Consider the following 11,929-nt stretch of genomic DNA (forward strand, 5'->3'; position numbering starts at 1 on the left):
ATTTGCTTACCCTAATTGCAATTTGTACTGTCATGTAGTGCACCTACATTTCCGTTTTGCGGTATTTTTCACTACCTAAAGCATTTCTCAATTGTCCGTTGATAGTTTCAAAAGTGTTGGTTGTCCGTCTTTGAGAGGTTTCCGTCTTATAGAGAGCATAGTTACAGTCAAATGACTGGACAATGACAGGGGTCAACACCAGAGGGTTGTCCGTCTAAAGAGGTGTTTGTTAAGGGAGAATTGACTGTATAGCAAATGTATTTCAAATCCATTAGAGAAGAAAACAATAGCGCGAAGCAATTCATGAACGGACATTGATCGAAAGAAATCTTGCCAAATGTTGATCGAGCATTTTTGAAGTTTAAAATTAAAAAATAATAATAAAACAAAGTATAATAAAGAAGTTGTTAACATATTCACCATTTTTACATCGCCCGTAAAACATCTTGTTTACCCCCCAAAAATTTTGCATCAGTAAATTGTCTTCAATTTCTCTTATGATGACTGCTTACTCCAAGGAAAAATTGAAAACAATTCTCATGCAAATTTTATGGACGATGTAAAAATTATGGTGAATAAATCCTCGGAATAATGTTTTAGGGAAAGTTTACAAATGAAAATTTTAAGCGGCTTTCTGTACATGAAGCAGAGACAGGACATTTGACAGGGTGCTGAAATAAAATGGCGACAATCCGCAGGTGGGCAATTAAATTTGTCAGTGATGTCGTGGTTGTTAGATGTTACCTCCATGATTTACATCTTCCTCTGTTATCATCGCGACTGGGAACATGATAACGAAAGTAATGATTAATGTTTTCATGCCTGCCATCTTCCAATCTGTTGAAAACAAAATAATCATTGTTCATAGCATGTCACTGAATTTATTTCGTGGGTGTTAAAGAGTTATGCACACAAAGTTTAATAACCACGAGTAAGCGGGAGGGGAGGGGAGGGGAGGGGAGGGAGGAGGTACCCTGGAAAATAGGCTTTGATAGGCTGTGCTCGCAAAAGTAGCATGATATGCTACTTGCAGTGCTCGTATATTTCTAAAATTATGCCAATAATTCTGCTAGTTTTTGTAAATTAAGCTCGTTTTAGCAAACAAAATGCAGAAATTATGCCTCTCCCTTTTTACTTTAAATTTGTTTAAAAAAAACACTTAAATGTTTCATGTACAAGTAAATGGCAACTCATTTACCCTCATGAAACTTTAAGAGTCCTTAATTCATTGTCTGACAAGTATAAATACTCAAAAAATAATCAACCAACACGCGGACGCCACCTCAGGTAACCGAGCTTGTTATGTCCGCACGTTGAGTCTTGTGGGGAGAGTCCTGAGTCACTTCCTGTTGGACCCAGGTCCCATGAATGGGATTTCGTTACTTAAATTTGCCCGGAACACAGATCTCGGACCAAAAACATTGGCTGCATGTTCAATAAATGACAATTCAGTTTGTACTGCAAAATTATAACAAAATGTGCAAATTATGCTAGCAGTGTTGTTTTTTGTTTTTTTTAAGAAAAAAAGATGAAAATTATACTCGTAGTGACTAATTGTGCCAAAATTATGCTAGTCCAATCTATAAAAACCTACTCCAAAATGCCGGTGATGCCAAGATGCATAATTCCTTAAATCCCTCACCCCATTTCCCATATATACATTACCCTGGTGAGGGTAAAAACTGGGGACAAAATCTCTTTCCTATTTGCATACAATAACTTTTTAAACTTAACTATCTATTCAGCTATTGTACATAATTATATGATCCTATCAGAAACTTCAATAGAGGAGTTCCCCCGGTCACGGAGACATATTATCATAAAGAAGTACCCCAAGGGAATTATATAGTCCGTTCGCAGATCACCCTGGCGTTTATTTGATCAAACAAAGTCAATTTTAAAAAGCCTGTTCAAGCTTTCTTGGAGACCGCGGAGACCTAGAGTTAGAACAAAAAAAAGTAGAAAAATAGACACCAATTAAGCTGCAGTCTTAAAAATACTTCTTTACACTATATCTTTCAAGAAGTTCTTATTTTATTATTTTTGCATTTTTGTAAGTCATGAATACCACATAAAATTTTGAATATATTTCCCGCGAAAACATGGATAAAATGAAATTTGAATTTGTTCTATGACATGGTTGTTTTACTGAAAAAAAGATAACTTCTTTCCCTTCAAAACAATGCATTTTTTTCGGAGAAAGATCCAAACAGCATTTTGCTCAGTTGTTTAAGTTTGATTCTAGTTCAAGTTTCAGAAATATTTCAATCAATTAAAAAAAAAATTCTTATTACACAAAATATATCGTCGTTTTGGGGAGAAAATAATTATAATATAGGTAAATAAGCAAATCATAGAGTAAATAAAGAAAGAATGGACCGGTCGAAACCGACCAGAGAATAGAGAAACTCATGGCCATCAAGGTTAACATAAATACTAATTATAAATTATCTACATCATGGGTCCGAGTATGTGTTCATAAAAAAATAAATCTCTCGTTAGGCGAAGGGCAAGTCTGCTAAGCTTGCGTCTTGTCGCTATGATCAGTCGGTGTTCTTCTGTGTCCAGTAGTGTCAATGCAACACCCGATATTTTTCGTTCTTTTTTATTTATAAAGCAAATGTCGCTGATGGAGAAAATTTTTGCATTTTTCTGCCGGTCAAGAATTGTAAAAAACATCACTTTCCAGTGAACGCAATCCAATCACTCTAGCTGAAATCATTATCAAAACCGCGCAAGACAGTAAAACAGAAATAGGAAATTCTGAATGGACAAGGTGATTAATACATCGAAGTGCTTCTATGAACCAGCGTGGCGTGAGCGATAAACATGCTAACCACTATAAAAGGAAGTCAAGTTCGTGTATGCGACGACTATCAAAATACAAACAGAAGCTGTTCATGCATTGACGTTAAACATAAAGTAAAATAAAATGAAGAAATACTGAAATGAAAAACAATGTTAAATGTTTCTTTTCAGACGATGTCTGCTATTTGTAGATTGAATATCTTCAGAACTTGACGAGAAATATGCAGTTGAAGACGGGAACTTAACATCGATTAACTGTAACGGTAAGCATGTTTTAGCTATCTTTTTAAACTAGAAATTGTTTTGAATAAATAATAAAAATGATTGGATACGGATAGATCTTTCAACCGCTGGAACTAAGGAAGGGAGGAAGGATGGAAGGAGAGAGGGATTCGTGGATGAGAGGACAACAGACGCGCGGTCTTTACAATATATTATAACATGTATATAACACATGAATATTTTACATACACTGAAAGTGATGCCGAAATAAACAGGAATATTGCACTCACGCTGGTCATGATCATAGTAAGAACATCACTGAAATAACTAAGAAATAATGTAGGAAAAATCACCTCTCAACTCCATATCATTCTTATTATTTAAAAGTTTTATTTTCTTACCTCAAAATTTTCAGCTCTTCTGATCAGTTGTACGTCTCCTAACTTTTGGTGGCTAAAAGAGTTCTGACTGCTATTCGCTTCTTCACTTGTCTGAGTTGTTTTCCTGTAAAGATCTAAATACGCCCAGCAATTAAAAGTCAAACAAGATTTAACGCAGGATATGTTTCGATATATTTTCAGGAGGACCCTTCTCCCCCCAAAAAAATCAAATTCAAACGCAAAAAAGACAGTTTTTTGTCACTTGAGGTGGCGGCTTATCAGGCTGACAGATAAAAGTGTTTGACCAAAAACAGCAGGCATGATCTCATTTTTATTACTGACGTTAGCTGGTCATTTGAAAACGCCACCGATCGTTTTGTAATTAATGCTTCATTTTTCCGGTCTTGTCCTAATGGCATAAATTGACAAATTCCGCCATCTGGTCGCAAAGAGACAAATGCATTTTGTTTTTAAAAATATAGTTTATTTACCCTATGATTTATGTGTCATGGTCATTTTAAGGAAGAAGTGATACAGGGAAGAATTTCCTTTTCTTTCTTTCGTAATTTTTAATTCCTTCTGTCGTAACGACAAGTTTCTGTTATTACTTAAAATAGTTGTACGAAACTTAGATTAAGCAAGGAATCCTAAGCAAGTTCCCCCTTCGGAGCTGCCGCATGTAGTCTATAAGATAACTAGCTGGACTTGTTTAAATCCTTCAGACTCAAATTTAAGGACATCTAAGGGCAAATAGAAATCTAGAAGTTCGAGTTCCGACGAAAGCAGCTAAAAACTCACTCGTTTATCCAGTAGAAAAAAGATGGGGATCTTCGCTTTCAGGATCATGAGTTAAACTGTGTAATAATTACCCCTGTCACAGAAACATTTTATTGAGGAGATATGATAATCACTCACTCGATAAACGGTGAGGTTGGAAGCAACACCCTTGGGTCTGTATTCAGGGCTTATAAACTTCCAAGTATACCCATATGAAAAAAAGTAAGAAGCCTCAGATTTATTAATAAAGAGTTATATAGACTTATACAGTCGCAAACTTCCGAGGGAGTCATCTGAAAGCCGGGCGCTCACGCTGTTCAGTGATGTCACAATCCAAAAACCGGAAGTGATTTTGATTGGATGATTGTAAAAACATTCGTATAAATTATACGAGTTATTATTAGAAATTTTAGCAGGACTGTAGTTTGATATTCAGCGGATCGCATGCTCGCGTGGAGTGAGTTTGGATTGCAATTTTTTTTATCAATTTTAGTGGAATTGTATTCATTTGGAGCGATTTTATCAAACTGTAACCCTAAAATAAAACGTTATTTTCCATCGCTGAAATTTTTTATATGACCTTCTTTTCTTCTTCAGATGCGAAAAACAGAAGAAATTGACCGATGATAACGGATGTTTTGAAGAGCAAAACATTTCTAAGATATATGACGACATATAAGTTGGTGTTTAGGGTTCTACACTAGATGAAAGAACGGAGTAAAAAACGTTTTGGCCTGTTCAAGTAACTTTGTATTTTCAGTAACATTCACGTCATTGAATGAAGTGCACATCATTCTTTTTTAAAAGCCGCAAGATAGAATAAATTCCTTTTGTCTCAAAAACTGCTATGCCGCTAACAAACGTTTAAAGTGCTATGAAAATGTGAGCCAAGTTCTTTTCTTTTAATATGGGGAAGAACAGTTTGCGCGAATGCAAGGAGTTTGTAGAAGCCCGATAAAGCATTACTCACTCGAAGGATAATTGAATGTATTCTTATACCAGGTACTAGCAATCGTTCGATGGTATATAAAGAATATCTGTTTCATTTGACTTCATTAAAAGAACATCTTTGCACATCTTTTTAATTCAGTGACCTCATGATAGGGAAAAATACTCTTAAACTATGAAAAAAAAATATAGTGAAGGCTTTTAAACGTGACCTCACAACCAGCAGAGTCTAATTCGTGTTGCGACTTCCCTTACTTAACAACTCAAACCTAACTACTCACAATTCACTGGTCCGGCCAGTGACTTGCCTTGGCATAAAAGTAGAAACAAAATACTAACTACAGTACACAGTACACAGCGTTATTTGGCCTTACGAAGTCAACTCGCAATTTCCACCACCAACTTAAACACAAAACCTATCGGCGACTTCAAAGAAAACGTCCAACTTCGAGCAGATCTAAAACTCGCTAGTTTGGGTATATTAAGCATTTCTTGGGGAAAGCCGTAACAGATAAATATGTTCACATAAGCCGCAGTGGTGTCGATAACGTCGTTCATGATTTAAGTATAAATAATCAAAAGACTACGAAATACTGCAAGTAAAAAACACCTCTATCGTTGATAATGGTAAAGCGTTTTATACTTTACGTACCTCAGTTTTCAGCTGTTTTGATCCGCTGTATTTACCAACTTTTGGTGAATAAGGTTCTGACGATCAATGAGGGCGTTTTATACTTGAAAGATCGGTGTTGCTTAATGACGCAAATACGGACAGCAATTTTAACTCAAAGGTAACGTTCAACGTGTAGGATGTGTTTCAATGCAGTTTTAGGAAGATCCCAAATTAGAGCAATTAGAAGGACAATTGTTAAGACAACTGTTTGTCAGAACGGTGGCGCCAGTTTATTGCTTATTGATAAAAATGTTTGACCAACTGAAAAACAGCAGGCGTGAGCTCATTTTTATTGCTGACGTTTGCTGGCAATTTCAGAACGCCGTCATATTTATTTCCGGTCTTATCCTAATGGGCATAAATTATGAAACAAATTTCTTCATCTGGTCGCAAAGAGACAAATGCATTTTGTTTTAACCTTCGGACGTACAAGTGGGGGGGGGGGGTGCCTCCTCCGATCTCTCTGAGGTTTTTTTTAGTTTTTTTCCTAGACGATAAAACATCAGCACCTGACGTTTTCAATAGCTTTTCGTTTTTTCCCTCGCACGCATTTTGAGACAAGTTTAGTGATGGTCAGTTACTATAGATACGAGATATGATGTCATAAGTAGCAGATGGTCAAGCCATTTTTGAGTGAAAATGCATGTTCTTTCAACTTCTCTCAACAATAACAGTAAAGATTGTGGATAAAATGATGCAAAGTGGTTATCTATGTGTTATTTTACATGTCAAGCACAAAAATATACCATTTCTTGGGGTTTTAACCCGATTTTTAATACTTGGTAAAATCTAAAATGATGGCCAAGATGGCGACCGTTATTGGTTACGTCACAGGCCTCCAGTAGCGCTATCACTTATAAAATACACCTCATCTTGATCAAAGGCTTTTCCGGCTTAAGGCAAAATTGTGTCAAAATACTGCAACATATCAAAAACTCTATCAATCCCCCTCCCTTGTACTACGGTTAGGGTATAAATTTGCGTGCTTGACCGAGGGTTAACAAATATAGGTTATTAACCCTATGATTGATGTGTCTTGGTGACTTTTAAACGGCGACCCGATACAGAAATAAATTTACAGTACTTTATTACAGTCTATACAATGTGGCTAATAGGGCTATATAAATCCTTCAGACTCAAATTTAAGGACATGTAAGGGCAAATAGAAATCTAGACATGCGAGTTTCGACAAAAGCAGCTACAAACTCACTCGTTGACCCAATCGACCTCACATTGCAAGTTGTGGCGGCAACTCAGTGAATTATTGCGCTGCAAAGTTGATTGATAATATTGCAAACTAACGCCAGCATCAGTTCTTTAAGCCAGTTAGTCGAAGAGTCCAGCAACGAAGATGAGGATCCTCGCTTTCCGGATAAGGCAAGCTGTATGATATGCACCCGTTTCACCACCAAAACATTTTATTGAGGCCACATTTCCCCAACTATTTTCTTAATTTTGGTTTCATTAAAATGGTTGAAAGAGTTGTGTAATGCTTTCTTGTGGCTCTCCACTTATGTCCAGGATTGAACACTGTCGCAAAATTTTGGTAGCAAATTTTTTTGGCAATTTGGGCAAAAAAAAATTAAATGAACTGTCAGAAATGTATAGAAATATAGCAAATATGGCAAAAATAACAAATTCATCAAGGATTGCAAACTGTAGCAAAACTTTGCTACAAATTTTTGTCCCAATTTTAGAAAAAATAGGTTTAACAGAAATTGCTTGCAGAAATCTAGTATTTAAGTCCTCAAAAATCGCAAAAGTAACAAGAAATTTTATTGCACCAAAAAACACCCAGCTAACTATCGCAAGAATAGCAAGAATAACAACGTATATAGCAAACAGATTCGACTTATAAAGAAAAAGGTATTGAAGGCCCTAAAAAAGAAGTTGGCAAATTTCGCAAAAATCGAAAAACTATCTAGAATATATTAATTTTTTTATTGCAATAACAAAAACAACATTAAACGCTTACAAATATCGCAAGAATAAGAAGAATAACAAATTTAGAAATAATTCCGACTTTTTAAAACGAAAGGTAAAGAAGGTCATCTGGAAGCCTACAAAATTCGCAAAAATCGCAAAAGTAACAAGAATTTGGTATTCGGCAGCAACAACAACAACAAAACACGCTAACAAATATCACAAGAATAATAGGAATAAATTAAGCAAAAGTTCCGGCAGACTTGTATAAAGGAGAATGGCAAAGACATTTATTCAGTTCTGACTCCGTGAAGTTTCAAACCGGTGTCTTTTCAGTTAAAAAATCTTGAAGTTGTGTGAAATGCAGTCAAACAGTACCTGGCTGTAGTACGATCAGCTTTGAAGAATTCAAGTTGTCTTCTTTGTATAATTTGGCTGATCAGGTCTTGTTATAGATCCTACGTTCTGCGGCATAATCCTTCGCGGTCCTTTTGTAGTTTATGTCTATTTAATATACAGAGACTAACAAGAATTTTCATTGCAACAATAACAACTATCATAGAGTGGCCCTCCGCTGGGTTCCTTCCCTAATGCCAAGAAATGTTGCTTGATCATCAAACCGGAACGAGAACAGGCTGCCAGGGAGGTGTTTAGAGACACTGCTATTAACGTCACTATAGAGAGCCACAAGCACTTAGGCGCGGCTCTAGGATCTAGATCGTTCCTTGAAGAATTTGTTGGCGAGAAAGTAGACAAATGGGTCAATGAAGTTACAAAACTCGCAGATTTCTCCATATCACAGCGTCAAGCCAGCTATGCAGCCTTCACTTTTGGTCTGCGGCACCGTTGGACATATGTCCTAAGAACATTACCGGATATTGCAGAATTACTGGAGCCACTCGAGCCCGCGATTAATGACGTTCTCATGCCAGCTGTCACTGACCATACAGTCACTAATGTAGAGCGCGACCTCCTTGGTCTCCCTGTGCACATGGATGGCCTTGGATTGACAGATCCTGTAGTGACCTCATCTTCTGAATATGAGGCTTCAATCGAAGTTACTAATCCGCTCGTGAGGCGAATTGTTGAGCAAGAGCACTAGCCTCCACTGAGATGCCTCAGAAATTCAAACACTGCAACTGAGCACACGAAAACAAGCAAGTGAAGAATTACCTGCCCACAAAAGCTGAGCGAGCTGTTGAGTAAGCTACAGAGAACAAATTGACTGACCGTGATTCCCCTCAAAGAGCTGGATTACAAACTGAATAAGAAGGAATTTAGAGATGCAATCAAGTTACGGTACGACTGGGAAATAACGCGGACACCACCATGCTCTGCGCATGCGGTGTTCAATTTAGCGTGGATCACGCAATGGTGTTTCAGCGCGGCGGGTTCATTATCCAGCGCCATAATGAACTGCGCGACTTGGAAGCAGGGATGCTAAGGATGCTCTGTAATGATGTGGAAGTAGAGGCAGTTCTTCAGGAGGTCACCAGGGAGACTATAAATCATGGCGCTAACAAACCCCTGATACCCGTTTAGATATTCATGCTCGAGGTTTTTGGGAGAGACATAGATCTTATTCGACATTCGGTGTGTCACCCTAATGCAGGCTCTTACAAAGACTTGAGAGCTCCTAAGCAGATGAGAAGGAGAAGAAGAGGCAGTATATGCGAAAGAGTAATGGAGATCGAACAGGGAACGTTCACTTCCCTCCCCCTCAGTGGAAAGCCAATTTTACGATTTTTAAGGATAAACAACTAAAATTAGAGACCAATCGGCGGGGTGGGCATACTTTCGGTGTACAATTATACACAGGTAATGGCTTTTCATCCTCTGTTCGAAGAGGCGGATCGTCAGCACGCGGATGATAGTTTTTGGTTGTTTTACTGATTACCGGTCCTCTACCGGTATAGTGTTTGAACGGTCGCAATTCGACGTCATATATATTTACGGATTGGTTTTTTGGGGGGTCTTAGTTTTCGTAATAACGTAAACTAAGAGGAGTCTTTGTTTTCGAAATTACGAAAACTAAGACCCCTGAATTTACCGTTCAATTCGACCTAAAACTCTGTGGAAAGAATCGGGCAGAAGATAATTTGACAGATTAGACCTACTTCGATTACAATTGGACTTTATATTTCGACGGATTAGGGGGTCTTAGGTCTTAGGTCTTGGTTTTCGAGGTTCTTAGTTTTCGTAACACCCAGAATGCTGCTGGCTGCCTTCTTCCTCTCCCTCTGCTGTTTCCACTACCCGGCAAGCTCCGCGATGCCCCGGCCTATAACCAAAAAATTCTCCTGTGCTCCTCCCAGGCTGGACCAGCCGTATTCTGAGGCCCTTCAAGGTCACTTCTTTCATCAGCAGAGAGAGCAGACCTTGGTGACGTTGTGCTATTGAGACTTGCTGGGCCAGTCGCAGTCTGAATCGGATCACTTTCTCGCCTTTCCCCCGTATTATTTCTGGCTGTTAGAGAATCCTGTCCTATTTCAGTCTATTTGCTCGGCAGCTTGCATCAAACGCTAATCACATTCCCTGAGCACATTACCTTCCATGATCTTAACGAGAGGAGGCGACTCAGTAGCTTACCACGTGACTTTCTACTTCTGACGGACGCGCAACACGAGGGGTGGTGGGGGGGAGAGATGAGTTTTGGGGCATGGGGTCCGAGATCTGAGGTCTGAGTTTTCCAGGCCTGAGTTTACTAGACACCTCCATCAGACAGTAGTAATTCTCCGATTCAAAAACGACAGTTCATCGAATTCTTCGTCATTAATTCAAAATAAATACGACTCTCGTATATTTAAAATGCGATACTAATAATATTTAAGGTAACTTTTATTTCATAACCACGTAAAATGTCGGCTACTGTCAAGCTTTCATACGTCGTGCAGATGTATCAAGCCTTGCATATTTCGCCATGTAAAATGCATGCGTTACTTAATTCGCCATGTAAAATGCATGCGTTACTTATTCCGCCATGTAAAATGCTTGCGTTATTTTAATTCGCCATGTAAAATGTATGGGTTGTTTTAAATCGCCATGTAAAATGTTTGGGTTATTTTGATTCGCCATGTAAAATGTATCACTTAATTTTGACCCCCAAAAAGCGCCATAGTCGACATTAAGCGTGATTCTGTCGGTGTTGAAGCTCAATGTCAGGGCTTAAATCAGAGCGAGTGGTTTATTTTTCAGCAGATATTCTCTGTTTGTTACGCCGTCCTGATAAGCCACAATAATGGCGAAACAGCTGTCGACGACTACAACCCCGCTTTGTTTAGTTTTCTTTCGGTGTCGTATTGATGTCTTGCAAAGTTTAATTTCACGTAATTCGATCAGCTTTGCGGAATTCAATGTGTCTACTTTTCTGTACTTTGTATAAATTTGGCTGATTAGGTCTTCTTATAGGTCCTACTTTCTGCGGCATGTTCGTTTGCGGTCCTTTTGTAGTTCATGTCTAATTTAATGTACAGAGACGACCATACAACCGATTGTTGGATCAACCTCCTCCGGCTCCCAATAATTACGATTGTAACCTCTAGTCTTTATAATTATATTATTTCTTTACGCAACAAGGCCTGGAATAAAGGGTCGAGAATCGAAAAACTTGCAATGTGTAGGTATATGATACCAATGTTGAGATTTCGTTATTTTCAGGTTCTCCTTGAAGGCTTTTATAGCATTGTTTTTTTCCTGATGTTTATATTTTTATTTAAAAAAAGTAAAAATAATATTAACCCTGGGACGTACAAGGGGGTGGATGGCACCCCCTTCCGAGGTTTTTCTGAGTTTTTTCCTAGAGGCCAAAGCATCAGCACCTGGTGTTTTCAGTAGCTGTTCGTTCATCCCTTGCGCTCATTTTGAGTCGAGTTCAGTGATGGTCAGTTTATGTGGCTAAATGTAATTTAGGCAAAGTTAAATTGCAAGCCAATGCGGTCAGCGGTCTCCTCCTCAAGCGTACGTGATCTTTGGGGTGACCGCAGGGGCCTTTTGCTTATCTTGTGACTTACGTTGCATCTCACGCTGGCATTTTTGAGCTGATCTTTGCGGATCTGTTGCTTAAGTAGTCTGCTACACAGTCGTTTTTTTTTTTTGCGTGACGACACTAAAAACGGCTGTGTAGCAGACTATTGCTTAAGCGAATTGTTGCGGATTCTGAGGCGTTCAGGCTCCCGTCCAACCTTTAAGGCATCAGTTC

The 11,929-nt window shown here is 38.3% G+C and overlaps 1 protein-coding gene across 1 annotated transcript in view; it reads right to left on the reverse strand.

Annotated features, from left to right (window-relative positions):
• Positions 1–6,045, reverse strand: part of LOC140945164 (uncharacterized) — a 13,571-nt gene extending 7,526 nt beyond the window's left edge. The window contains exons 1-2 of the mRNA XM_073394224.1: positions 5,788–6,045; positions 745–837 (exon numbers count right to left, since the gene is read on the reverse strand). Of these exons, the coding sequence (XP_073250325.1) occupies positions 745–829 (85 nt within the window). The 5' untranslated portion in view covers positions 830–837; positions 5,788–6,045. The remainder of the gene's footprint in view (positions 1–744; positions 838–5,787) is intronic.
• Between the last annotated feature and the right edge of the window lie 5,884 nt (positions 6,046–11,929).

The sequence above is a fragment of the Porites lutea genome, chromosome 8 (genome assembly GCF_958299795.1).
Source record: "Porites lutea chromosome 8, jaPorLute2.1, whole genome shotgun sequence".
NCBI classification, from domain to species: domain Eukaryota; kingdom Metazoa; phylum Cnidaria; class Anthozoa; order Scleractinia; family Poritidae; genus Porites; species Porites lutea.